Source organism: Pholis gunnellus, assembly GCF_910591455.1.
Source record: "Pholis gunnellus genome assembly, chromosome: 1".
Classification (NCBI taxonomy): Eukaryota; Metazoa; Chordata; class Actinopteri; order Perciformes; family Pholidae; genus Pholis; species Pholis gunnellus.
The window spans coordinates 3,160,293-3,187,831 of NC_136528.1; the positions used below are offsets into that span (position 1 = coordinate 3,160,293).

Here is a 27,539-nt window from a genome sequence, read left to right on the forward strand (position 1 = left end):
TACTCAATGTTTACATGTCAGATGACTTATTTTGCCAATGGGGATCTGCCTGTATCGTATACAGGTTGTGTGTATCCGGGTCATTTAACTGCCTGTCTTCTTCATGTAGCCAGATACAGACCACACTGCCCGTGCACATGCATCTTACCTCACCTCACTCGCTCTTTGTCAGATGCGCCATCATTATCAGACGTTGAGTCATTTTCGTACAAGTGATTTTAAAGATATTCCACTTTTGGAGCCTGAAACAGTCAAGCCGGTGACATCCAGCAGGTCAGGGCTCTCTCAGGTATCTCATTAATCTCCAGATAATGAGTGGCCCGGCAGATAGAAACTCTAGAAGTGGCCTCGGATCCTCAGGGAGGATCAGTTTCCAGTACGACACACACAATCGGCAGATCACATTACTCATTTCAACGGCAAGCAGCGGAGGCTTACGGAGAGTATGTATGGAGTATGGAGAGGTCCACTGTCACATGTATGTACTCATAGTCATCCTTAGAGTACCTGTTTGAATATAAGACATGCTTTTCCATGTCGCTTAGAGCAGATCATTACAAAGAGGCTGAACAGGGAGGATTTATCTCACTTTAGTGGGACCTGAGGACATTGATCTGTATAGTCACAGATATCTTGACAACTCCTGATAAGGCACCATGACATAACCCTGTTTGGCTGCATATCTTACATACTTGGACTAAAGAGACTGAGGTGAGATTTATTCATCACATTTCAAACCGTACGTTTCAATGAGAACGTTAGCACATGAACAGACAGACATACTGCTTTCTCTTGTGCTTTTGGTTTTGGGAAAGCTCAACAAGACACCACCCTCTGAACTCTTTAAATGCAGAGTATCACTCTCAGTACAGCCCCCATGCGCATTGCGTCAGTTTGTGGGGGGAAATAAAAAGCTTGGCAGGCCAGCAGTGCCAGTTACCGTTGCTAAGCTATGATAGTACAATCACTGCTCCGGGGAGGGGCTTAGCACACAGTATATTTGGCCATTGGGTTTTCAAGATATTCTGTCTCAGACCAAAGGCAGGTCACAGCAGTCTAGTCACACTTAGTATACTAGGACAGAAATACAGGAACAGTGCTCTTATTATTTTTTTACAAAGGCTTCTACGTGAGTCAGCAAGTGTTGAGGATGGTGACTTTTTGCATGCGGCATGTAGCTTTAGCATCGCCCATTAGCACAATGTCCTGTATGTAGCGATTGAGTGCATATTTAAGACCCATTTTACAAGATTCTCATTTTAAAGAGTCAGTTTTCCATCAGCTAACATTAGCTTAACCCTTGTGCATCAAGTGCTGGGTATCATTACTCAATATCCTTAATTAAGGTATCAACAGAAATAGCCCAGTAGCTAGTAGTATCGAAACTTCGCCAGTCAAACGATACCTTCAATCGATCCTTTTTGCACAGATCTAGACAAAAAATGACCATTTCTATGGTTTTGCTTGCAGCTAATTTTGTCAAACTTGTATTGTGTCATAAAATATTTGGTTGTGTTGATCAGGACTGTTGGTTGGTTAAAAGATTTAACGAGTGGTAAATAATATCGATCTCTCCTTCACCTCCTCCCCCACAGCGTAACCAGAATCTGTCCATACTGTCCGAGGTGTCCCGACAGCCTAAGGGGGCTGAGTGGCTGTGGCACCCTAATGTGGTGGCGCTGTACAAGCTTGTTCTGCAGAACAGCGACAGCAGCTCCAACTGCCGCGAGGCGGCCATAGGAGCCCTGCAAAACATCACTGCAGGAGAGGCCAGGGTAGGACCTCACACGCCACAGAAATGTGAACTACGCATGTTCACATTCCAAAATGAAAATCATAAAATTGTTTTGGAAATTGGATTCTTCCTTATTAAGAAAACCAAAACGACAGCAAACAATCAACAGAACTCAGTACAGACTCATTTGATCTTTGCTCCTCTCTGCCAGTGGGCCTCAGTGCTGAGCGGTGTGGTGGTGGAGCAGGAGAGGATGCTGCCCATCCTGCTGGATCTGTTGGACACCAACAGTGACATGGAGCTGAGGCCCCTGACCGGCCTGCTGAGAAATCTGGCCAGACACTCCGCCAGCAAAGACTACATGGGTAAGACACAACCAAGGGTTACTGAAGGTGTTTCTGCCCTCTTTGGGCTGGAAACTCTGTCTGCGTGTGTGTGGTTCACAATTACACTTCAGTTCTATGGAGACAGATCACTAGTGTATCTTGTGACTATAGGATATATTTAAACTGGTAAGCTATTTGCTATTTGAGGGCTGCTGAGCAAAACTCAGAGGAGCAGATTGTCACTGAAATAGGAATTGCTGGTCCACCAACAAATGAACACATTTTAATTTAAAACGCATCCCCATAAATACATTAAAAATTACAAAGCTCCTTTTGTCCTGCAGGGTCAGGGAGTCAATTTAGGCCCGACCGGGAGTCAACTTAGGTCCAGCAGGGTGTCAATTTAGACCCGGCAGGGAGTTACCTTAGACCCGGCTGAACGTCTAGTTAGATCCAGTAGGGAGTCAACTTAAGTCCGGCTGAGAGTCAACTTAGGCCCGGTGGCTGGACCCATCAAAGGGACACAGCTAATACTAGGTAGAACTCCTCCTTTGTATAATATGGAACCAACACAGTATTGTAGGTGATGAAATGATAATCTCCCTAGTGAAATGCAAACGTAACAGCATAATGGGTTTCCCAAATGTTAAACGTCACAAAAGGAAAGTGTTGAAAGAATGCCATCTGAACGAACCAAACCGACAGAGGAGGACCTTTCAAAGGTCAGAGGTTTTATCTAAAAACCGTCCCGTGGGACATCCACCCTCAATCTTTGTCCTCACAGCTAAGAACATGGTGAACATTCTGGTGTCCAAGCTGCCCAGTGATGGCCTTCAGAAAACGCCGTCCTGCGAGGTGGTGGTCAACCTCTGCGGAGCCCTCAATCACCTGGTCACCTGCAGTTCCTTGGCAGCCCGCGACATCTCATACTTCAACGGCCTGCCGAAACTGATCGGCATCAAGACAATCCATGACAACAGGTAAGACTGACTTCTGCTGTGATCATCAAATATCAGTGTTGACCAGTGAGAAAAGAGAGCTGCTGCTTCAGAAAGCAGGATGTGGTAGAGGTTAATAACTCACCATGAACGTTAAATCTATGAAAAGCGGAAAAACCTTTACTTCTTTATACTACTACTTTATAATTGGTTAACATTTTTTAGGCCATACAATCTTTCAGTTTGTAAGTTGTGACCTCAGTTTGCTGTCAATGACTTTCCACATTCTGTAGCTGTCACTGCTCTCCCCTCTGGCCGTTGGCCATGCAAAAATACAACCTTTTGCTAATTTGTACAGTATGTCTTCCTAGAGTGTTTATTACTCCCCCTGCCTCGGCTTTGGTATTTCCTGCTTGTTTCTAACCGTCTTCCACTCTGTCTTGTTTTAGTTCTGGAAGTCTAAAAGCTGCCAGAGCGGCCTCAACTGTCCTCTGCAACATGTTTCAGTACAACAAACTGCACAGAGACTACAAACTGGTGAGACCCACAGCTGCTGATGCCAACACACACAGTACGAAATCATCCACATTTTGAATACTTAGCTGCAGACATGTCAGGAAGAGGGACATGGCTACACAGCAAAAACAAGTACTTGAAATCTTGGTTCAGGCGATTAAAAAACGATGAGAAAGTTTGTTGATTATTTGTTTACTCAACAAAATGCTCTCCGGAATTTCGCAGAGCCCAAAGTGATGTCTTCAAATTACTTGTTTTGTCAGACACCGAAGACACTTACAGTTACGGTCTCTTCTCTCTTGAGTTTACAGGCCTGTGTACAGCTCAGACCAAAACTAGAATTGACTCTAGTCTTGTCTAAAAAACAGTGATACGTCCTACAGGATACACACAGTACAGAGGTATGAATGTCTGCGGACACCTGGGACGGGTTTGGGCTAAAAATTGCACCAATTTATCTTTTGGGCCACTGGGGGGGGGAATGTAGTTCTCTTTTGGTCTCCACCAACTCCTGTGGGAAATATCTGGCGCTTTAGCTGCTAAATGCTCCAACTATGTTCACCCAGCTAGCTGGTATCTAACTTTGTCTGCTGCTTGGTAATGGGCTGTACTGTAGAGTGGGTTCATCAGGTACCTCATCTAGAAACGGGGGTTGATACAAGCAAAACTTTAAAATATAATAATTAAACTAAAAGACGGTGAACATTTGGTCTTAACTGCTGTGTCCTAGTTGGACCCCGAGCCTTGAAAAGGGAAAAACTAAAATTGAAATAATGGCTCCTTACGTCCCACAGAATTAAAGGTTGCAAGCAGAAGATTGACACATTTGAACTTGCCGTTACATCCTGAGATGTCAGCTTGCATTTGGAGAGAGTGCTCCGTGCCGTAGAGCACCTACGGTTCCATGTGACCTCACATCGTCGTTCCTTTTTTAGTGCTGGAAGTAAATGTTTTGTCTCTTTCTGACAGCGGAGCAACCACAGGAACGAAGCACAGCTGAACTAACTTGGAAGCTCCTAAATGCACCACAGTTTGTTGAAAGTGCAAACAGCTGAAGAGTTCCTGCAGCGGGGGCTGTTATTTGTCTCAGCGCTTCTGGTTACTCGCACCGGTGATTTCACTGTGGTCTTCTCTTCTACCGTGTTTTGAGAGAAGGACCACATTCTTAAGTACATTCATCATAAGAAGAGACAGATTACAGTAACTGAAAGGCCTTTGGCTTTAGTCCTGAGCGTTGGAGGGAGCCACTAATTGCTTTCAGGGAGCTCTACAGTGCTGTCACTGCCCTGTGACCCCAGAGCCACCTCATTGAGTGACTCTGGGTAAACATCAGTTGAGGCTCAGAAACCAGATTACAAAAGTCTTCATTGAAATAGTTTACCGCCAGTGTTGTAATAGAGCTTCAAGGACATTCACTCAACATGGCTCTGGTAGTGGTATTGTTTATGCATGGTTGGTGATAGGGTTGAGGGATTAGACGAAGAAATGGGCGATTGGCTGAGGACATCGCCAGTTAGGTTTTTGGGGCGATGTTTGTCATTTTGCTAATCTAATGGTCTGCCTCTGAAGAATGACAGCTGCTCAGCTGCATATTTTCACATCCAACACAGCGTTAAAAGGGTTTGTTTCAACCAAACTAGAGTTGGTGATTGTTAGAAAGAAGATAAACTCATCATTTGAGTCAAGAGTCATTTGTTGCCATTCTGTGGTTGGTAACAATGATTATGTTGTATCAGTTAATACAAGCCATGTTTCCATTGATATAGTTTTATGCAAATTTCAAAGTATCGCATTAGAAAAGTTCTATGGAAACGGCAAAATTCAATCGATCTTTCTCAATCTTTCTCTCGTACATTGGTTAGATAGCCATGGCGACTTGTTAACTGGTGGATTACACCAACAACCTCTGAAACCACGCAGCCGAGTTGAAGGAAATGGGCCTAATTCGCATTCCTTTTTTGCGACATTTCAAAAGTTTGCTTAAAATAATATTGCAAATGGAAAGGAAACACTGCTTTAGAAATATATCATGACATAAATGAAAGCACATCGTAATGTTACGGTTCTGGGTCTATTTGCTAGTATCTGAGAGTGTAAACACTTGAACCCCTGCATGCTTTGGTACTGATATTTTAGGTGATAATGTTAGTTTGTGGTATTTTCTATTCTTGCTGGCACAAGTTTTCGGCTAAGTTAACTATATACACCCATTTGTTTTATATCAGCCTTGAAGAGGCCTAGCGAAGTTTAGGACTGTCTTAATGACTTTTTGGTTAAACAGGACTATAAATAGACAAAGTATCGTCACACCACTGATGTCTTCTTACCTTGTTTATCCTTTTTCCCGTTAAGGTTTTAAAGATTGTCATCAAGATTTTTCTGTGCAAGACAGCAAAAAGTGTCCTCAGAGGGAGCGCTTGTCTTTTCGATCTATTCGACTTCTAATATCAAAACAATAACAAACGAACTCATATTTTGGATGACTCATCTTTACAGAATTTGATCAAATCAATTGGCACATTTTATAATTTTTTAATCTGACAAAATCTGAATTGACAGCTAGCATAGCAATATCACAGTAGTAGTTTAGACAGCTAAAGCATGGGTGCAAGCCTTATACTGAATTAACTTACTGATTTTTCCCCAGCTGTCAACTGTAATTGAAAAATATCAATTTGATAAACTGAGAAATTAGAAATTAGAGAAATTAGGTCATGTTTAATAAACCCAATCTTGATGGGGAAAAACTCCTGCAAACACACTTAGCAGGAGTCTAGTGGAATTCACACATTTGTGTGTAAATTACATTGATTTCGGTACAACTATTTATCAGGGTGAAGTTAAAATGGAGAGCAGAATGTGTGGGTGTTGGCTGACATTGTGCTATAAACTTTTGTCTTCACCAGATGGTTTTCTCGTCTACGTCTGCACACATCTGTTTTATATCCCATTTGACCTCCACTCCTTTCTTCCCATTGGTTCTCTTCTTCCCCTCTTTTCTCTGTCCTGAAAGCCTGATTTTAGCCTCTGGCTGTGCCTTATCTGTGGATACTTGGCTCTGCAAATGAAAACATGTTCTCTTTAGCTGACGGTAATCAGATTGTGGAGTTACTAAAGTTCTTCTCCTCTCAATCTGCCATCCCACACATTGGGAAATCAGTGGTGACTGGTGATGCATCTTTTACTCCAAACATCCGGTTTTAAATTCTTTGATTCATCATTTCTGTCAAATGATTGAGAGAATACAGTGATAGCCACACAGCATTAACAGCAGATCAAAAGTATCTTGTGAAATTATGAAAAATCTGTCAGACATGTCAGGATATTTGGGGAAGAAGGATGTTGTCTTGTTAGTTTGACAATCCTCCAAAGACCAATAGTTTTTCATGCTTGATTTATAATTCTAAGTACTTCCTCAAAATAAGCTACAAATTTGAGGGTGGAAAAGTTTTCTCTAATCCCAAGATTTAAAACAAATTACCTGATTTATTTGGCAGCACAACAAACTGTAAATGCAACACTGACATATTAACACCATATGAAGTTATATATATATATATATATATATATATATATATATATATATATATATATATATATTAGCATATATATATTTACACATCCAGCAGATAGATAATCATTTGTTTGTGAATATTTAGAAAAAAATATACAGCACCAGTGGCCCTTTATGTCAAACTGACGCTCTACGTGGCCATATTAATGTCGGTAATAAAGGAGGAAGTCAGGTGACGTATAGTATAAGTACGTGAAGGGAGGAGTTTGGGGATGGATAGATAAAAAAACACAGGACTTTCACCCAGGAGACCACTGGTCTGTGTGAAAGCAAAAGTCAAGCATTTACTTATTTTAAGTTATGTTAGGTAATGTTACATAACATTATGTGGGTTACGTAACATTACATAACATTGCAATACTTAGTTAACTTAAATTGCGCAGCTAACCTAGCATAACAAATGTTCTTATTTCAACAGAAACCTCAACCTAACCAATCAATTGTTTTTCTAACTAAGCTGTTCATTTTGAAAGACAGTGTACGGATGTAACCCCTGGCAATGCTTGCTATTAATTAAATTGGGAATTAACTCAAAAATCAGACAATATGTTACAACTAAGCACTAGCTGTTTTTTTCACAAGTTCATGAAGTTGATAAAGATCCAAAGTGAGTGGCTAACAAGATTAGAGCGGCCTCGGCAAGAACAAGAGAAGCGGCCCCTTTTATGGAGGGTGTTTTACCAATCTGCTGTGGAATGCCACACTGATTAAATTAGACAACACTTTATTCCTCTAATGCCTCAAATGTTAACGGTTTGTATTTTGTAAATGGCAATAACTCATAAAAAAAACCCTGACTCTATCAAAACTACACTTACATAATAAGAATAATAATAAAGAAGAAAGCTCCTTTGATTGTTGTCTAACACGGTGACCCCACTCCTTCTCTCTACATTCTTGTGAGGATCCCTGCTTTATCTCCTGAATACATCGACTGCCGCTGTTTGGCCTGAGTTTTGAAGAGCTTTAGTTGTTGAGTGACCACTCGCATCAGGAATGTTGAGGATCTGCCCCGAGATGTTTTGCTTTTGTCTATTTCGTGCCTTCTGGGATGAATAAAAGGAGAGTTTGGTTATGTGGACTTGGCAGTCCCTTTACACTGTTTTGTTTTCCCTGTATAACCCCCCCTCCCCCACCACCACCACCACCACCACCACCACACACACACTGAACCTGACACAGCAAAACCAAAGCCATGTTTATCGGACAGCTCGGTGGCCATGGTGAAGTTACATTACATTTGGTAGATATCCCGTTGTGTCTGTCCTCGACCCAATCTCATGGAGTTCTCACAAAAGTCTTCACCGTCACAGTACACAGTCACAGTACAAACAAACATGCCATGAAATCAGCTGCTTTTTGTGGCTATCCATGGTCCCCAGAAGGCGAATCCTTTCCCATTCTTGACCAAATATTTCCTCATCTAAAAAAAAAACAAAAAAGGCAGACATGAACATTTCAAACCAATAAAAAACTGTAGATTAAACAGAAAATTAACAAAAAACTCAGTGTAATATGAAAAGAAAATTGGGTGACAGACAATAATGTATATGATTAAGTAGGTGGGTGTGTTGCGTCAAAATGTGTTTCCCCATTTATTTGATAAATGATAAAGATAATATATCTTATCTTGTTTGTATTGTGTCCATGTTTTTCAGAAAGGATTTGCCAGACGAGACTTCACAGATGTCACCGTCTAGGCTGCAGCACATGATGTGATTCATTCTGAGATTTTGGCCTCAGCGTCACGGTTGCCACGAGGAAAAGATGGGGAACAACAGTCGGATTTAATGAGCAGAGCTGATTTAACTGTGATGGACCTACGGGAAGAGAGAAAAGCAATGGACCAGAGCCAATGGAGCGATGGACTTCAAAGTGTTGTCCTCTTTCAGGTGGCTGTGTGTTTAACTTGGCTTAGCTTGCAACAGATAGCCTGTGATGACAGGAACTTCATGGTGTCCACACACACAGTGGACTTCACCCCCAAAACTACTACTCTTTGTGTGTATTAGGTTTTGACTGATGTGGGTTTTTTTGACACTGACAGATTCCAATTACTTTGATGTTGCTGATAGCTGATTTATATAAATGATGTCCACATTAGTGCGAGAGAGACAGACAAAATGTGCTTTTGTAAATAGTTAGAGAAGGCTTGCAGATACTAGGGATGGTATATCTTTCTAGATAAAAACAATTTCCCATCTCCCTCAGCTGTACTTTGTGTTTAGCACTAATTAGCAAATGTTAGCATACTAACTTGCTAAGTTGAGATAATGAACGTTGTAAACTTTTTGCTAAACATCTGCATGTTAGCATCGTCACTGTGAGCATGTCTGCATAATGACGTTGGCATTTAGCTCAAAGCACCAATGTACCTAAATACAGCTTCACAGAGAAGCTAGCGTGGCTGTTTGTGGGTCTTTTTTAAACAAAGAAGTTCAGACGTGTTTTTCTTTCAGACGCTACAGTTGTGTAGCCATTTTCATTCAAAAAGAAACAGGAAGCAGCTCCAGGTTTCATTTAAAAGGTGCTAAATTAAAAATGTTGCGCATATCTATTGCCTCAACATGGCAATGGCTGAGCCGGCGGCTCGCAGCTAACGGTGCAAACGACAGCAACAGTACTGACAGAGCTAACAGTGTTTACATGTGGGGGAACCGGAGGGTGGGCGCTGCGCTTCTTGAACGACACTGTCGGTCTCGGACAGCGTTATCAGTCGTAACCGCCGAGCGCAGTGCGGAGCAGCGGCCGTGAGCTAGCTAGCTAGCCACGATAACGTGCACTAAAATACAAGCGAGGCCGGACCCGCTATGTCAACAAAGCACAAAGAAGCTCAGATAACACACTCAGAGGGAGAGTGACTTAATTCTCTGCTCAGCTAGACATTACTCCCACTATAGCTTTACTTTACTGTTTGCTGCTTAATGCTCTGAATATTGTAGGGAGAACCTTTTGTTCATTTGAGGTTTCGCATTTTCTTTATCTGCCTTTTTGTTACTTCTATCTTTCCTGTGAATGCTCTTATGCACAGGAACTAATGCATTTGCTTATCATTTGATAAAAGAATAACTGGGATGACAGCATGAGGGGCCACCATGACAGTCTAAGACAGGAGCGTCAACTAAACTTCACCAGACATACAAACGATTGGCCCAACAACTGTTTGTTCAGCATTTGACCACAGATGAGCAGTGCAGAAATACCACCAAAGCTCTAAAAGTGGAGTTAAAACGCAAATTAACCAAAACAGGGCATTTAGCCTGTCTTCACAGTATGGTATTTTGCGGCTCACACTGAGGTAAATCATAGCCTAGAAAAATATACTGTATGTGCAGTGGAATAGGATCAAAGAAAATAGTGTAATTTAAGAAATAAATCAGAGACTCTTCTTCTGTCATATATAATCCATCTAGTCAAACAATGTTAGATTAAAAGGAGAAGCCTCACAATAATGTCTGCTGAGAGGCCAGTAGGAGCCAACAAGGGGATTTCTCTAGAAGGACATGTGGGGGAGAGCGCTGTTACCTTCGGACCTGCTGGAGGAAACTGCAGACCAGCAGCACTTAACTAGCAGATGGAGGAAGGGAGGGGCCCTGCCTGACCGGGGAATGAAAGGCCTGGATGTGTGTGTACTAAGAAAAACTGGAGACAGGGGCTTCAAACCCCTCCGGTTCTGCAGAGTGAAGCCAATGCGGAAGTGTCTTCAAACTCGCAGTCTCTCTGCTGACCAGCAGGGGGCGACTCCTCCGGTTGCAAAAAGAAGTCTGATGGTATAGAAGTCTATGAGAAAATGACTACTTCTCTCTTGATTTATTACCTTAGTTAACATTGTAAACATGAGTTTATGGTCTCAATCACTAGTTTCAAGTCTTCTTCAATACAGCATGATGCTCATTTAGTAAACTATGGTCCCTTTTAGAGTCAAACAGACCATCAAGCACAGTAGGCTTCAGGGCGGAGGTACTGTGATTGACAGGTCGCTGCTGCTACCAGAGCTGTATACACCATCTTTACGTCACTCCGCCGCATTCCGAATATGGTGACTTCTGTTCATTGTTTACAAAAAAACCCAATATGGAACTCGAGGCTTCATAACGGCAGTCCACAAACCAATGGGTGACATCACGATGACTACGTCCACTTCTTATATACAGTCTTTGCTTTCAACACAAAGACCACACACACCCTGAAACAGAGAGTCCTTTTTCATTCTCTTATAAATTGTATCATTGAAACTGTGGTCCACACGTGTCAGCTAATGTTAGCTTACTGGTCGACTGTGGCTAAGTGGAGAGCGTCTGCTAAATGACTGTAATGTAATGTAACGGTCATATGCCGTTGTGACGCACTCGACACAGCGATATCGTGTACAAGACTAAAGCACTTTAAATTATTTTTAGAATATGTATTGGAACCCTGTGGTTGAGACACTCACTTTAAATGGCGTCCGCTCCGTCACCGTTGTAGCTTTCCAAACTAGGGTTCTGATGCAATCCTTTGTCCCTTTCAGAAGATTTGTAATCTAGCATGGAACAACAGTGTTTTGTTTTTTGAGACCTTATGAAACTAATAAGTACAACAATTAATGTTTTCTGTGATTAGCTATCAAATGTATCCGCATTGAAAGGAGTCGTCGTTGTTAGCCGTTAGCTAAAGATCCTACCGAGAGCAAGGTGTATACCACGATGCACTGGGTCGAGTCTGTAAGCGAAACAGATGCTGTGCGTGTGCTGATGTCAGGTGCCACTTACGATGGAATAACATGACAATCTCCCCATCTTAGTAACATGTAGGTCTGTGCTGTTTGGGCGGCAACCGAAATAATGAGTATCCTGTGTGTAGCAAATAATGTGTAGATTATCCTTTGCACGCTTGGATAGTATTGTAAAGCAATGTGGCCTTTTTGTTTTTTAGTTAGTTAAAAGAATGAACAATCAGTCATACCATTTGTATTGACAAAGTAAAAAACAGATACATGAGAAGGAAATATAAAAAAGAATAATCAAATACAACAAATAAATTAAATTCATTGTTTCCTTGAGAAGTGGGCAGGAAGTGACATCCGAAGAGGAGCCTTATATCCCTGAATAAATAATAGGGTCCTTGTATGGATGAAGGAGCTGCCTACATTTTTAGACAAAAAAAACACTGAATAAACCCCTAAAAAAACCATTAGGGTCTTGACTGGAAGATATGTAAATAGTTTTTGATCAGTTTCTTATTCCACCCTCCAAGGCCTACATGAACAAATTTCAAAAGCCAGAAGGTCTTGATCAACATTGTGTTGTGTGTGATTTGAATAAATATCTGAGATTCAACTTTCTGTTTCTTTTGTGTTTACGGTGATGTAACTATGTACAAATTCATGACAGCCCAGTTTGTCCTGAAAAAAGCCCCAAAACGATAAAAGGTAAAGTTTGCAGGACATTTTCGGGCCTGGCTGGCAGGCTGGCTGTATACTACTGTGGTGGATGATGACCAACAGTAACCTGCAGGTACCGACTGCGGAGGTATAAACTGTGCTGGCAACAACCCAAGCTCCCCTCAAGGAGCAGCCTGTGAAATTGTTCTCATCCCCCACAGAAACCCTCGGCCTCAGAACGAGCATTCCTGACCTCAGTCACACATACCAGCAAGAAATCCCAAACCTGCTCACGTCCACTCTGACTGAGAATCCAATAAATGTAGTCCTGAAGTGAGTATTACTAGAATCTATTTAGCACCAAGATATTAAGTCACTGGGTGCATCATCCTGAATGTATCAGAGTATTCGTTTTTTCTACTTAGGTTTACAAATTATAACTTAATTTCTTCACCAGATTTAACTATCCATAAATAGCCAGGAATGCTTGTTGGAGAGGTTTATTATTTTTTTCACGAATATTTTTGTCTTCATTTAAGTTTAGAGACCAGCAATTAAGTTTAAATATATTCCAGAATACATTTGATGGATCTTCCCTGCCCTCTTGTGGCAGCACTGCTGAACCTATAAGTCCAGCATGTTTCACATGGTTGTATCTGGGTTTAAATATCTATCTGTATTATTATATCCATTTCTTTTTCTAAATTCAAAGCTACGTTCAGAGTAGGTCCTTAATGCATTTTACCCCCAAAGAAATCTCTCTCACCGGTTAGGATAAAATAATAATGAAATATTGTTCTGGGATCTGATCCAAACCACCTCCATGGTTCCCTCAGAATGGGACTGCCTCGCCATCGGGTTTACGCGTCGAGTGGCGGGCCTTCGCTGCACAGAACAAATCAGATCAGTCAACATAAACTAAACTCTCTTTTCTTTTTTCTGAATGAGATCTCATGCAGCCCAACATACATAACACAACAATAACTGTTAATTAACCATGTCGTTTATAGGAATCGTTTTTACATTTGTGGCGCATTTCCCAACATTTTTAAAACTCCATTTACTCTATCTACTATATTACTAGTGCATTGCTCGTGCATTGTGTGTGTTAATTGCATCCGTGTCCTATCTCACACTCAGGGTGTCTAAACTGATTTTCAAAATTGAAGGTAATAGGAAGTCTTAAAAACTATTTATTATATTTCCCTCATTTTATCGTACTTTATACTCGGCCAGATTCTTCACATGCAAAACAGCACATTTGCATATTTCCCTGAAGGTCAAAGGTTTACCGATGATGCTAAGCTGAAGACGGTCCCGCAGGGGTCTTTGGGGAAGACAGTCTGCAGTCTTCTAGGGGCCCTTGGTTAACGTTTGCTGAGAAGACAGGTTTTAATTTAGAATATATTTTTGGAAGTACCTCGATCAACATCTTTAAACTGGGAGGTTTACATTAAATAAATTCTTAGATTAAGTCTTTTGACTGCCCAGACATCCCATGATGACCTCAGAACATTCACACCGACAGCGATGAGTGGTAGAACACTTTTTTTTTTCATTTATTCACAGAAATGGAGTCCAATGAATTCATTTTTCTAACAATAAAATAATCATCAGGTCACAGTTAAAAAAATGATTTTCTTTAAAAACCACCATGGAACAAGCGGATAAATAGTCTCAAATGTGCAAAAAAAAAAAGTTGGAAGCAAAAACACCTGAGAAAAGCTGGCGTGGCACTAGACAACAGCACTGAGGTGTGTTTAGCCACCGACTGTTCCCATAATAACCGTCCATCAGATCATCTGACCCCGACACATCCCGAGAAACCAAAAGGCAATCGTTTAAATAATTACATCTTTATCTACGAGCCACAGAGAACGGTTCTCGTACTCTTAAAAGTCTGGCCTTTCTGATTTAGAAACCAAAGGACATAGCTTTTTTTACTTTCCTTTTACTAGCAGTTGCATAGGTTTTACATGTTTCAAAATAAAAAAAAATCGACCAGCATCTGTTCATTTTAAAAACACATTGGAGAAGTGAGCATGTGACGATGAAGTTGAAATACTGCGGGGAGCAACCGGGCTGGAACATGATAACAGGGCTGTGTGGGCCTATTCTGCACATTCTGCCAAGTCTCCAAATGTAGGCACAGTTAACCGACTCAGTCTGACGGGTTCAGCGCAGGTACATGTGAAAACACCAAGCATGTGACCGAAAAAGAAAAAAAATAATCCACATAAGCATTTTCATTTTCATAAGCAGTTTGTTCTCTAAAAACATTACCATTCACAGTGGAAGAAAAATTGAATAATAATAAAAAGAAATGTCTTCTCCCTTATCTTGTGTGAGAAGTGTGACTGGATCAACATTTTGGCAATTGGCTGCTGTAGGTTGTTGCTCCGTTTGTCATCAGCAGGTTGAGTTAGAACGTCTGTCCCGTCGCCCCTTGCCTCTCTTGTTGTGCGTTATTTGGTTGCGTCATTGGAGACCGTCCTCCCTCCCCAAAAACGACCCCATAGGCACAAGCAGCGTTCTCACGACCCGTATTTACGTTTGCCGTTAGGTGGCGGTAGTAGTTATGACGGCAGCAAAGGAGGAAGTCAGGTGACGCAGTACGAAGAGGAGGTCGGAGGGCGACCTCTGGGTCAAACAAGCACAGGACTTTGACTCAGGAGGCCGCTGTTTGGGTCAAAGGCCGAGTTATTTTAACGCAACGATTACTTAAGTCATAACTTATTTTTAACACAAAGCGTGATCTTTTACGAATCCTAACCAAACTGCGGCCGTTTCACAACGTTAACCATGTGTTTAAAACTGCCACCTTTACCGTTAGAGGACGTGTTTACCTCCTGCCTTCGGTAGGGGGCTAATTAAGGAAACACTGTGGGTGGTATTGGAGGGTAGGAACGTACCACCTACGTGATTGGATGGGTTAGAGGAGCTGTTGGGTCATTGGAGTCTTTCTGTTTGTGTGGTCAGACAGTGATCTGATGGTAAACCGGCTAACCCACACTGAGTTCCTCAGTCCCATCCCTATCGTATGCAGGCGTCCAACAACGGAAACATTTGGTGCGCGTTTCAATGTGACCGACTACATTCGCACCGAACGGGGAGATCTCAGAAAGACAGAGGCAACAGAAGTACGCTTCTCAACACTGCTGGTACGGAGAGTTACACGACCTCGTCTGTGAATGCTCTGTTTGTTTGTAAGCGCTCTAGAGACAATCGGCGAGATACCTGACCTGGTGTGCAATTCACAATACAGTGATGGTCAGCCAATAAATAGACTCTCTGTAAACACTGTCTTACTCTCTAACACCCCCACACCTTCAGAGTTGTGTGGTGGGAGGGTCCGGGGTTTTGGAAGTTAAAAGTCCCATTAATTTACTGAACGGACAACATTAGAAGTTAAATGATGGGATCTCTCCGGCTGAATTACCGGTACAAATGTTTAGCTACTGTGTCAAAGACACATAAAAACCTGAGGTAAGTCATCTAACAACTCAGAAGAAGCATTTCTGGAAGAAACGTCTAATAATGGAGCTGAAATCTTAAGATCCTCTTGGTAGAAGTCTGAAATTACAATGAGCCTTAGCTCATTGAGCATTAGCCACAACAACCCTGAGGAAGGTATTGAGAGAAAACTTTATCAAAATGAAACTTCTTAATCCAGCCTTTTCTTCCACCTTGCAGCTTTTTGGAATTATGTTGAGTCGGAACAATAGACAAGATATGTCCAAACAGAAATTTGCATCGCCGTGGTGTAGAGCATTTGTCTCGTTATTTTAGCCAGATCAACCATGACAGTTTTAAAATGGTGTCACGGCTATATACGGGTCTATAAAAAGGCACAGGTCTGATGAACTACAGAGCCAACATGGCTGTTAAAGTGAATGGCACAAGCCAACATGATGAAGCTACAATACGGGAATTTGTTGAATTTTGATTGGTTGTCGTCAGACTCTTTTTCAACCATTCTTATGTCCTCTCAGGTCTATAGCTCCACATTGTGCTTAGATAACTATATAAATACATACACACACTGAAGAAATCTACGTTGGACCCCACCCAGAACCGATGTGGACCTGAGACCTGGTTCAGGTAGGGTCGGGTCCCCTGGTCTGTTTGAAGTCATCTACAGCTACGCCCCATGTTCACGAACACCGTCGTCTGCTGACAGCTTCCAATATGGCTGCTAGAGGGAGTGTTGCAGCAGCTCTTGTGCTTCCATACGGCTGCTGCTGGAGGATGATGGAGATGCCCGGTGGACCTTTTTTTTTTTGTTTTGTTCTTGGATTCCTGAGAAGTGCAGTACTTATCCTCCACTGGATGAATAGGTGGAGGGTGAGGAGTGATTGTAATTATACAGTCTTTATTAACTAGCTGCGGTTTTCCAGGTGATTGGACTGCAGCCTTTGGGTTCGGAGGTCTGCTGCTCTCAACGCGTCTTCCTGTAGTAAACGAGAGCTGCCACCAATGCTACTGATGCTACTATGGCTACCGTCCTCCACCGAGAAAAACCATGGATCACCCCGACCTGGAGAGATGGAGACAGCAAGATTAAGAGCTTTGCATTCCATCCATAATGCCTTGAAGCAACAATTCCAATGAACATTACACACGGCTGACCGTACGTTGTGTGGACAACGCGACACTCACCCAGCCTCCCTGCTGCACGAGCCAGGGGTACAGTTGCTCTCTGATGAACCGGAGAACCCAGCTGATGATTGTTCGGATGGTCTCCAGGTGGTCGGAGGTCAGTGCCTTGGAAACAAAAACAGAGACACCAGTCAGAACTGCACTGCTGCTGAAGCCAGATTTATGTGTGAAATGTAAGAATGAAATCTAAAAGTGGCCAATACTGTAATAAGGACAGAGAGAATGGGGATGATAAGCAGCAACGTCTGGGCTGGACTCAAACCTGGGCCACTGCGGTAAGGACTCAGCCGTAATGGTACACTCTATGCCTGGTAAAACATGCAGTGAGGAGCAGTCGAATCCCAACAGGCAACCGTTGGGCAAACCACTTAAAAAAATACTAGAACTGCGGCCCTGTTCTGTGACTCGTGTGTTTCTGGGTGTTACCTTGTGTATGAGTCTGTAGGCCAGATGGAAGAGAGCCACCACTCGACCCCAGTTGATGCCATCAGCAAAGATGCTCCTGGCCACCTTCATGAAGATGTCCTGAGCACAGTTGCCCTGAACCTGGTTGATCAGTCTGACGGGAAGAAACAGACACATTCAAACATAACAAGGCTGAACTAGAATGACCGCCTCACGGTCGAGCGCCTCCGCCTACCAGTCGAGTTGCATTTCACACCCATGTCTGTCCAAGATGTCATCCCTTCGTCATTTTTACCTGGTGGATGTTTGTGCCAAAATTGAAGAACTTGCCTACAGGCTGGACCAGATGGACGGACGGCTGGACAACCCAAAAACATAATGCCTCCATCTAGTGCTGTCGCCGGTGTGAAGGCATAAAAATACTCAATGTCTACAGTTTTCATTGACGAATACTATACCAAAACAATTACGGTTTTCTTTGACTAAGACGCCCAGTCCTTCAGTACAACTTGACTAAAAAAAGAAACAGGATGAGGTTGACTCAGTACGTGATAAAAACTATCAAGGACATTTGGCTCAGACTAAAAGAATAGCTGACAAAATGAACACTGTGACAGAGTTACCGTAGATTGACTTTAAGGCCCTGTGATTAACCAGTAACCAGTGTTTCTACGTGGTGCACAGCGTACCGTTGGAGCTCGGCGTTCCTGTTCATGTCGTCTGCGATCTTGAGCAGCTGATCAACCACCTCTTTGATCTGCGGATCCCGTTGTTCACCAGGCCTTCCTCCCAGCTGCTCAGAGGACACGTGTCGACTGGGCTCCTCGGCGTTTATTCGTGCGGCCACAAACCTGGCAAGGAGAAGGACTGCTTCACCAAGGAAATACCACATATTCAAACGGGAATTTCATACCACTAAGACCAGCTTTGAAAGGTATATATTGTGTTAAATAATTGGGATCTCAGTATTGATCAAATGAATTGGGATTACCTCTTTATCGGGGAAACTATACCTGAAACGCATATGATCATCATCTCAATGACAAACGTCATGTATCCCATTCAGTATTCAAATATGTGCATTACAAAGGATGGCCCATTGACGATCCATTGAGATCTGCCTCAGGTACAACTGGATCAAATTAATAAATATACCCAGATGAGGAATCAATACTGAATGTAAAAATGTTACGTGTTGTGCAGAAGAAAAAAATGTGATTAATTAATGCGGTATATGGCCGTTTGAAAAACAAGCTACAAAAGTTGCTCAATCGTGTTTTCGTCAACGGAGGAACACCTCGCGTCTTCTCTCTCCTGACCTGATCATGCATGCTGTTGGATTATTGTTGGATTCAATGTTTATTCCTGGTTCAACAGCACTTTGTTTTGGAGAGCGCTGTATAAATCAAGTTGTAACGATGAGACTTACCCTCTGAGGACCACCGCTCCTTGCTCCATGATGGGATCATCGACGACGTCTGGAACAACGAGAAGACTTAGCAATACCCATAATAACCATTTCTAGTTGTTTAAATGTAGAGAACAGATGTGGCATGTTCAGAATAAAAAGAACAGCTTACCGACACATGTTATCGTGGGGAAAAGTTTCTTGTTCCAACAAGAAATGTTGATTTATGTTTGATTTGTAATATTCTTAAGGCTTTAGTTTGTTTTATTTTATTATACAAACAGTTCACTATTATAATTTAAAAAAAATTATAAGTTGTGTAGTTTTTTAACTATCTTTCCAGTATATTAAACAAGGTACATCAATAAGACACTGAACTTTGACAGAAGTAGGGGAATTATTTATGTTAATATATTGTTATTATAATATTATTGATATTAAAAAGAGTTTGTTGGATTTTCTCTCAACTACGTGTGCTGTCTATACGTCAACTCTGTCAAAAGTTGTCTTTCAGAAGTTTGCTTCTTTCTTGTTCTTGAATTTAAAGTGAAACTTTAACGTACGTCTTCGTGTGACGTCACCGTCCCAATAACAATCAGCGGCAATTCATGACATCATCGGTCCCGTCTTTGACCCAATACGTAAGGCGTCTTCCTCGTTTGATGGGCACGTAGCTCGCGGAGGTGTTTGGTGTCATATTTGTAAACGACTTGTTCCAAATGTTCATCAAATACGGTGAGAACCGGCCCCAGCAGACCGCACTGACCCTTGACTCCGTGTCCGGACTCAGGCAAAAAGCTGCCCGTTTTATTACCTTGTTTGTCACCAGCCGCACTTAAATTACCGGGTAGAGCAGTCACGAGGCCTTTACGGTTCTTCACAATGCACACATTGAATCGGCATATATCCAATAAGCTAATTTCAACACTTATCCCGACGATCTTTATCAATAAGCTAAACCATGCAGCAGCGCACCAGCTCTAAGAGACAACATCTTGCTAATATTTAAGGCTTTTTGAATGAACCGCGGGACAGAGGAAGCTAATGCCTCTGTAACGAGGTAATAACACAAACTTCAGGTAGTCTTATACAACACAGCTAAAGGTTAATATCCAACATGTCCCTTCTGAACAGACACTTAAAAGTGGTCGTCCTTCATAAAGGGGATCCCTCCGGTGAGAATATAGTGTCCCATAAGGGAACCCTCCGCGGTTGCGGGCGAGGTTAGGTTCTGGTTAGCCGTGGCACAGCTACCTGTCTGGGGTCACGTAAAGCACCACAACAGACGACTTGTTGTGGTTATAAGCACAGGGCTAGTTTCAGGTTGAGGTAAGGGGCAACACATCGACGGGGAACAAACTTTGGCACAAGTTTGACAAGAAAACGTGGTAATTTAAACGTCAGTCTAACATGTACGGTCATTCAACGATGTTTTGTCTGTTTTAGTGAAAAGGGTTGCCGCTAAGTTTGTGAGTACACCTGCCATGGCTTCACGTACCTTCCCCACCCTCGGCGCCCCGAGGCTCCCGGTCTCCGTCTTCTCTCCCCTCTTCCCGGCTGTCAGCCATAACTTCTAAGTTTCGGTCAGCGCGGAGCGAGAGCTCTCGGAGCGATGGACGACGAAGGTAGATGTCTGCTCCCAATGTTGAACGCGAGGTTGGCCGAAGTGAAGTCACAAAGTCCCGGGACGTATCCACTCCGTGAAAAGTTTTCGTCTTCCACAGAGGAACAAGGAAGTGACACGGAAGCGCGCAGTGGCCACCGGGTGGCGTGCCTCCTTTTCCGCCTCCCCTCCTCTCCCCTCCCCTCCCCTCCCCCAGAAGTGCACCAAGCACGAGAGAGCTCACACACATTTACAGACAACATAACATGAGTAAATAGTTGAGATTAGAACATCTCTGTTATCTAATCTGATTGAAGTAGAGTACTTCGTCCGGTACCGGATGTCCATGTGGGCCCATGTGGTAACAAGGGGATGTCATGAAACGTGAAATTCCTTGATCTCTGATTTAAATCAACTGTCCTGAGGTTCTCTAATGAAGAAAATCTTTGAAACTATGTTCACTTTCACAAAATCCACTTTTGGCCTCTTCCCAGCCTGAAAAGTCTTTTCAGAGGATAACAAGTGAAAATGCATCTTTTGCCAATAAAGTGATGAAAGCATCAGGTATTTATGAAAATGACATGAAACTGTTAAATCTGTCCTGATGCACTTCAAAGAAGAAAATCAAGTAAGCTATGCTGTCTTTCACAAAAAGTATGCATGTTTGATTTACGCGGGTTTCTGTTAGTCATTCCACCTCATGCACCTATTTATTTTGTCCACTTGGTGTCGCTGTTTGTACCATTTTATCTGCACAATGGTGTTTTACATTGCTGAGGGGAGCAGAAGTGCAGAGAGAGACCAGACGTCAATGTATGCGTCTTGTACTGTTTTGCTGCAGCAAATACATGCTAGCAAAGCATCCTCTTGAGTCGTCTCCTTCGATATACCCATTCCAAGTCTGTTACACTAGTGCCGTGACCCGGATCTTCAGATCAGCTTGATGCTCGTCGAACAACTGCAGCACCGTATACAACTGCCATACCTATGACTGCAGCATCTAGAACAGCCACACATACAACTGCCACTCCTGCAACTGCGGCACCTACAACGGCAGAACCTACGACTGCAGCATCTACAACTGTCTTAACTTCGACTGCAGCACCTACAACTGCGGCACCAACAACTGCAGCACCTACGATTAAAGCCACTACAACATCCGCACCTACAACTACAGCAGCACCTACAACAGTAGTACCTAAGACTTCGGCACCTACAACAACAGCACCTACGACTGCAGCACCTACAACTGTAGCCCCTACGACTGCAATAACTACAACAGTAGCACCTACGACTGCAGCATCTACAACAGCCGCACCTACAACTACAGCAGCACCTACAACAGTAGCACCTTCGACTGCACTCACTACAACTCCGACACCTACGACAGCAGAACCTACAACTGCAGCACCTACAACTACAGCACTACCAGCAACAGTAACACCTACGACTGCAGCCCCTACAACTGCCGCAGCAACTACTGCAGCATCTTCAACAGCTGCACCGACAACTTTCTATTTAGCCATTGGATTCAATTCAATTTATTTTATACAGCCCAAAATCACAAATTTGCATTAGAGGGCTTTACAATCTGTACACGTGACATCCTCTGTCCCGGGACCTTCACATGGGAACAGGAAAAACTCCCCCCAAAAAAACCTTTAATGGGGAGAAACACTATACTGCACCTCAGGCCACAATAATCTGTCTTGTTTATCCATTGTAAGTGTGACTTTTTTGTTGTGTCATCAGAATTAATATTTATAGAACCAATGTGTTTAAGATAACATTGTTTTCTAGAGCACAATGAAAAAATACTATGTTACAAGTAAGTCTTGCTTTCAATATGTTACTGTAAAAGTACAAAATTAATAGCATCAAAATACACTAAGTACCAAAAGTATTAAGTAGGAAGTAATAGGAATTATTCCTATGTACTCCTGAGAAGTACTGAAAAGGTGTGATATAATGTCAAATTATTTTAGGCTGTGTCCTCTCTACTAGTGTTTCATCATACTTACGCCAGTATGATCATGAACTCATGGTTTTAAAGTGCATTGTGTAGTCTTCTTATAAGGTCTTAAAAAGTTTGATGGTGAATCTGACAGAAAGTATTTTTAAGCACGTGGGTCAATGACATGACTTGCATATTTTTGTGTCCGAGTCCATTATTTCCTTTTAAAATAATTGTATCAATTCATGACATATATCATTTCATTCCATAAAACCTATCCAGTTTTGATACATTTTCAGTACAATCAAATAATATATATTATTTTATGTTTTGGCACCTCAAACCCTGAAAATGTCAGGTGTTGCACCTGTTCTAGCAGATGAACAGACTAAGAAAACTATTAAAAAAGGTATTTAAAATTATAATAAATTCAAAATAAAATACTACGGCATGCTTTTATTGTTGAAACACATTTTTACAAATACCAATAGTTTTAAGCTGTTGCAATTTTTAAAAACTTTTGTCCAGCAATTTGAATGTTCTCAAATGTCACGGTGGCACAACTGTAAATATGGGACTTTTATTATAAAATTAAAGTGCAAAACAGTAAACAGGATATTGCATCATCAAGAGGACCTCAACTGATCTTTATAGCAGAGTGAAAATGTTTGTATATCTCTTTTGAATATTGATAAAAACAGCTACTTTCAACTTATAGGTAGAGTGGTTCACTTTCCATGTCAGGGTGGTACAACCAATGTAAAACTAGAACAATGTTATTTTATCATAAATGTCTTTATTCTGTTTAAAATGTATATGTATGAAGTTGTTAGCAAGAACAAAAGCTAATGCTAGTGTCCTAGTAGATGCCTATTTCATTTGAAATAAGTTGCAAATGTCAGGTAGCGCAACCAGTGAATCAGGTGGTGCAACTGCAAAGAATGTCACTCTATATTATATTTAAAGCTCTAACGTTATATAAAAATGGTTTCAAAGTTTAACAGTATTAAGTTAACGATATTATAGACTTTCAAACTATTTTCATGATAGTAATGAATATTGTTCAACTATTAAGGATGCCACTGTCAAGTAAAGCAATCAGGGAGCAGACAACAGGTCCGGTGTGGAGTGTGTGCAGAACGCTGCTACAATGAGGTAGAAGCTGCAACAGCCCGGGCGGAAGCGACTGTGATTTTGCCGATTCCAGTTATGTGCTAAACATGATTACTATGAAATATTTACTACTTTTACTTAAAAAGAGACTGTTGACTAAAAAATTGTTGTTGTGTTTGAAATAAAAATGCATATTTTCTGCATATTTCCTGTGATTACTGATAATATCTGGTGGCACAACTGATAAATGTCATGGTGGTGCGACCAGTTCAAATATTAATTTAAAGCAATAAATAATAGGTTAAAGTGAAATTTCTTTTGCTTAATATGACGTGAAGAACTATTGTATTGAATGTATTAATTTGTATATTTGTATTATTATGTTTAAATGTTTAAATGTAAAATCAAATGTTATATACTAAATACCTGGCCAAGAGAACACAATTATGATAAATTATTGTATATATATAAAACACAACCACAAAATACGATGTGTTAGACACAGTAGACACTCTTAGGGATACTTGTCGAAGATTTCATTTTGAATAAATATTAGGAAAATATAATTTTTTTTATAAATATGTGGTTGCGCCACCTGACATTTTTTAGCCTGTGAAGTTAAAAAATACTTAAAAAAACTATTTAAAACATGATGAAAAGTTGGTTCACAACTTAGACTTGTTTCACCACATTGTTCCAGACACAAAAATATGCATTACATCCATTTTGAAGATAACTTAAAAAATGACCTTTTAGGAAGCCTTATTTGTCAATGACCCACCTGCAGTTTAGTTAACGTTAATTAATAAACAATATGCTGCAATTGCTAACTTTAAAAATTCTGTTTGCCACTGAATTTGAGGTTGGAAGAAAAATACGGGTACGGGTATTCACCATTTATTAAATAAATAGAGGTCATACTGGAAGATATTGATGTCACAAATTGACACTAACTTAAAAGAATATAAAAGCTGAGATGCTTTTTTATTTTAGATTAATGTTTTTTACTTTGACCGTATTGTATTATCTACACCAATATCTCCACAAATATAAAATATTTGTTCAATATTTTATATATGCAATTCTTGTTTGTCATAACTCACTGTAGCACTGGTCGAACTTCTTTCAACATTCTCGTATTGGAATGCACGAGGAGCCAGTTTCACAGGACAAAAGATATGCCGTGACACTGAGCCAAGAAATTGACTAAGCTGACAGCCTATATCTTGAAATCTGGTTTATCGCTAAGGTGTCACAACATTTCTGGAAAGGTTAACACCTATTTAGGCTGTATGCTCCAGATTCACTTTCATATCCCAGTATGATCATGAAACAAGGATTAAAGTACATTAGGTGTGGTATTAAGACGGCCTTTAAAAGTCTGACATTTAACATGGTGAACCCTAGAGAAACCTAGAGCACCTGCACTTTACTTATATTTCAACAATATGCTGCAATTGTTATCATTAAGGTTTTAGGTTGGAGGAAAAATACTGGTAGACGTTCACCATTTATTAGATTATTTGATTCATACTAGTCCATATAGACACTTACTCAGAAGAATATGAGGAAATTAAGCTGGAATGCTTTTACTCCCCTCATAATTAACCCTTTTGCATTAACCCTTTCCCTTTCCCTTTGTTTACCTGGATTTGTATAGGCTAAAAGTACGGCTTTAATGAATACACTCATTTGCAGATTGAAAAAAACAATATATATATATATATATATATATATATATTACAGAATATACTGTATATAGTGGACTCTTCATAGATTTAAGGACATAATTCAGAAGGACTGGTTCCTTTTAAGAGAAGTAGTGTAACCATGGTAACGCAACGTCAGTTTTGGGGTTAAAGGTGAGGTGATGTCAGTGTTTTGGATGTCATGTTAAATTTGGGAGTTGGGATTAAACGACGACAGTGGTGTGCAGCCAAAAAGAGACCTGGTAGGACCTCTTGTCCTGCTGTCGTCAACAACATGGGTTGAGGTGGATCGGGCGTTCATTGGGACTTAAGTTGCCAGGTTTGGTGCCCCAATTGACGTTTCCTCGGGCCGAGGCCCACAGTTTACATCGGAGCTCTGAAATGCAGTTGCAGAAAGCCTGGGGGTGAAGCTCCATTGTACTAATGCCCATCACCCACAGGCTAATGGATTATGTGAGCGGTTCCATCGCTCAATGAAAGCTGCTCTCCGGGCCAGCCTCGAAGTCAGCGGCTGGGTGGACAAGGAGGGCCTTCAAGTTTCATCTGCTGAGTTGGTTTATGGCCAGCCGCCGCGGATCCTGGGGGAGTTCATCCCCAAAGTCACAGACCCTTGGTCTGCGATTTCCAATCTGAATCTGCATCGGCTCAATAAAGGTGGAAAATGGCAAAACGAATACAGAAAAACAGTCTTTTAAACAGAAAAAAATAAAATATAAAAGAATTAAAATGTTGTTACAATGGGAGCACCTCGGTAGCCAAATGGTAAGTCACATAACTGCTTAGATAACCGGTAGATAACCTGATGTCCTTGTAGCTCCATGCAGCTGCCACTAGATGTCAGTCTTTACAGTAAATGTAGACCGGTAGGTCCACAGGTGAGTAGACAATAAATCTGAGAGTCAGTTGAGAGGTGGATGGTGTTGCTGAAGAAAACATATACTTTCAAAAAAAGCTTCCTTGTAGAGAAATAAAAGAGAAAAGTCCATTTTAAAACAGTTTCAGAGGTAAATAAGTGTTTCTATGTAGATAACAGTGTTCTGTATCAGTGTCAGTCAGTTACTTATACATCTAAATAAAGTCATTGCTGTATATTTTTAAATACAGTTTCCATTTTAATTCAAATTCCACTTGGTTAGTATTCATGTTGGTTTATAATGTGTTTTATGTTCTTGAAGCACACAGTTTTTGAAATTATTTATTTTTTTCTCGCAAAATGTAATCAAACTCTATTACAAGTCTTTTAGTATATTCTATTTTATTTAACCATACCAACTTTTTCTTCAACATCCTCTTAATTCAAAGAGACGGAACAACATCATTCTACAGGGCAATTTTAGATTCAACATAAAAACTGACTGATTTGTAAAAGTCATGAATTTCTACTGTTGAATCAATATTAATCATTGGTACCCATCTACTGAGCATCAGTGATATTGATGACATGAGGTGCCTGCGAAGACCTCAAAGGATATTCAAAGACAAAACCCACCTAGACACAAGCTGTTCATTCTGCTGCCATCTAGAAAGAGATAGTGAATCATTTCACGAGTGGTTTGCATTTCATTAATGTACATTAAATGAATGGTATTTTATATTGATCCTATTGTAATTTACTGTTCAGGTTATGGTGTTACGTTAAGTGCCAAAAGGTTGAGTTGGAGTTGGATAGTGTTTTTAGTTTTACCCAAGAAGAGACGTTGAGTCATCTCACTGCAACATGTAACACATTCATTAAGACTTAATGAACTAAATGAAGGACAGAAGGGTTTTACCCAATTAAAAGGCATGCTGGGAATTGACCAGTTATTAACCATTGAATCACATCTAATTAATCACATTCTATTATTTTTTAAATGTATCAGTTTAAGGGTGATTATATTGATGCTATAATTAGAATGACCTGCTCAAAGACGACTATACTTATACGTCAGCAGCAACAGACAAAAGAAAATTAAAGTAAACACATAAACATGGGTGTGCGCCTGTAATAAAATCCAGCAGCTACAGACCGTTACGTGATTTCCTCGTTCATTTCCCGTAGCTGACTGTTTCAAATCTCCACTACTAAAATACTTTAAAGAAGTTTAATAATGCGATCACGTCGGTAAATCTGTTCACACTGTGAACTGCTGTTTTTACAGCTGAGGAGATCTTTTGTTCTTTAAAACACAGTAACAGGAAGAACCGACAGTGGTCGTTAGATCGTAACATCAAAACAAGCTTGTGACCTTTACTCA

The 27,539-nt window shown here is 41.0% G+C and overlaps 2 protein-coding genes across 3 annotated transcripts in view; one reads left to right on the plus strand and one right to left on the minus strand.

Moving 5' to 3' along the window:
* Positions 1-12,401, plus strand: part of LOC306697618 (plakophilin-3-like) — a 29,307-nt gene extending 16,906 nt beyond the window's left edge. The window contains exons 9-13 of the mRNA XM_079161624.1: positions 1,596-1,775; positions 1,947-2,100; positions 2,846-3,041; positions 3,449-3,536; positions 8,748-12,401. Of these exons, the coding sequence (XP_079017750.1) occupies positions 1,596-1,775; positions 1,947-2,100; positions 2,846-3,041; positions 3,449-3,536; positions 8,748-8,789 (660 nt within the window). The 3' untranslated portion in view covers positions 8,790-12,401. The remainder of the gene's footprint in view (positions 1-1,595; positions 1,776-1,946; positions 2,101-2,845; positions 3,042-3,448; positions 3,537-8,747) is intronic.
* A 1,585-nt stretch (positions 12,402-13,986) lies between these two features.
* Positions 13,987-20,631, minus strand: LOC306696254 (apoptosis regulator BAX). Of its 2 annotated transcripts, XM_079159826.1 has the most exons (6): positions 20,422-20,631; positions 18,945-18,993; positions 18,205-18,366; positions 17,537-17,669; positions 17,111-17,215; positions 13,987-16,988 (listed from the first exon to the last, which is right to left on the minus strand). In XM_079159826.1, the coding sequence occupies exons 1-6, from the start codon at positions 20,489-20,491 to the stop codon at positions 16,890-16,892; spliced, it is 618 nt and encodes a 205-aa protein (XP_079015952.1). In that variant the 5' UTR covers positions 20,492-20,631; the 3' UTR covers positions 13,987-16,889. The 2 variants fall into 2 exon arrangements, with proteins under 2 accessions (XP_079015952.1, XP_079015951.1); XM_079159825.1 differs by lacking the exons at positions 13,987-16,988; positions 17,111-17,215 and having other exon boundaries at positions 17,242-17,669.
* Positions 20,632-27,539: the final 6,908 nt, after the last annotated feature.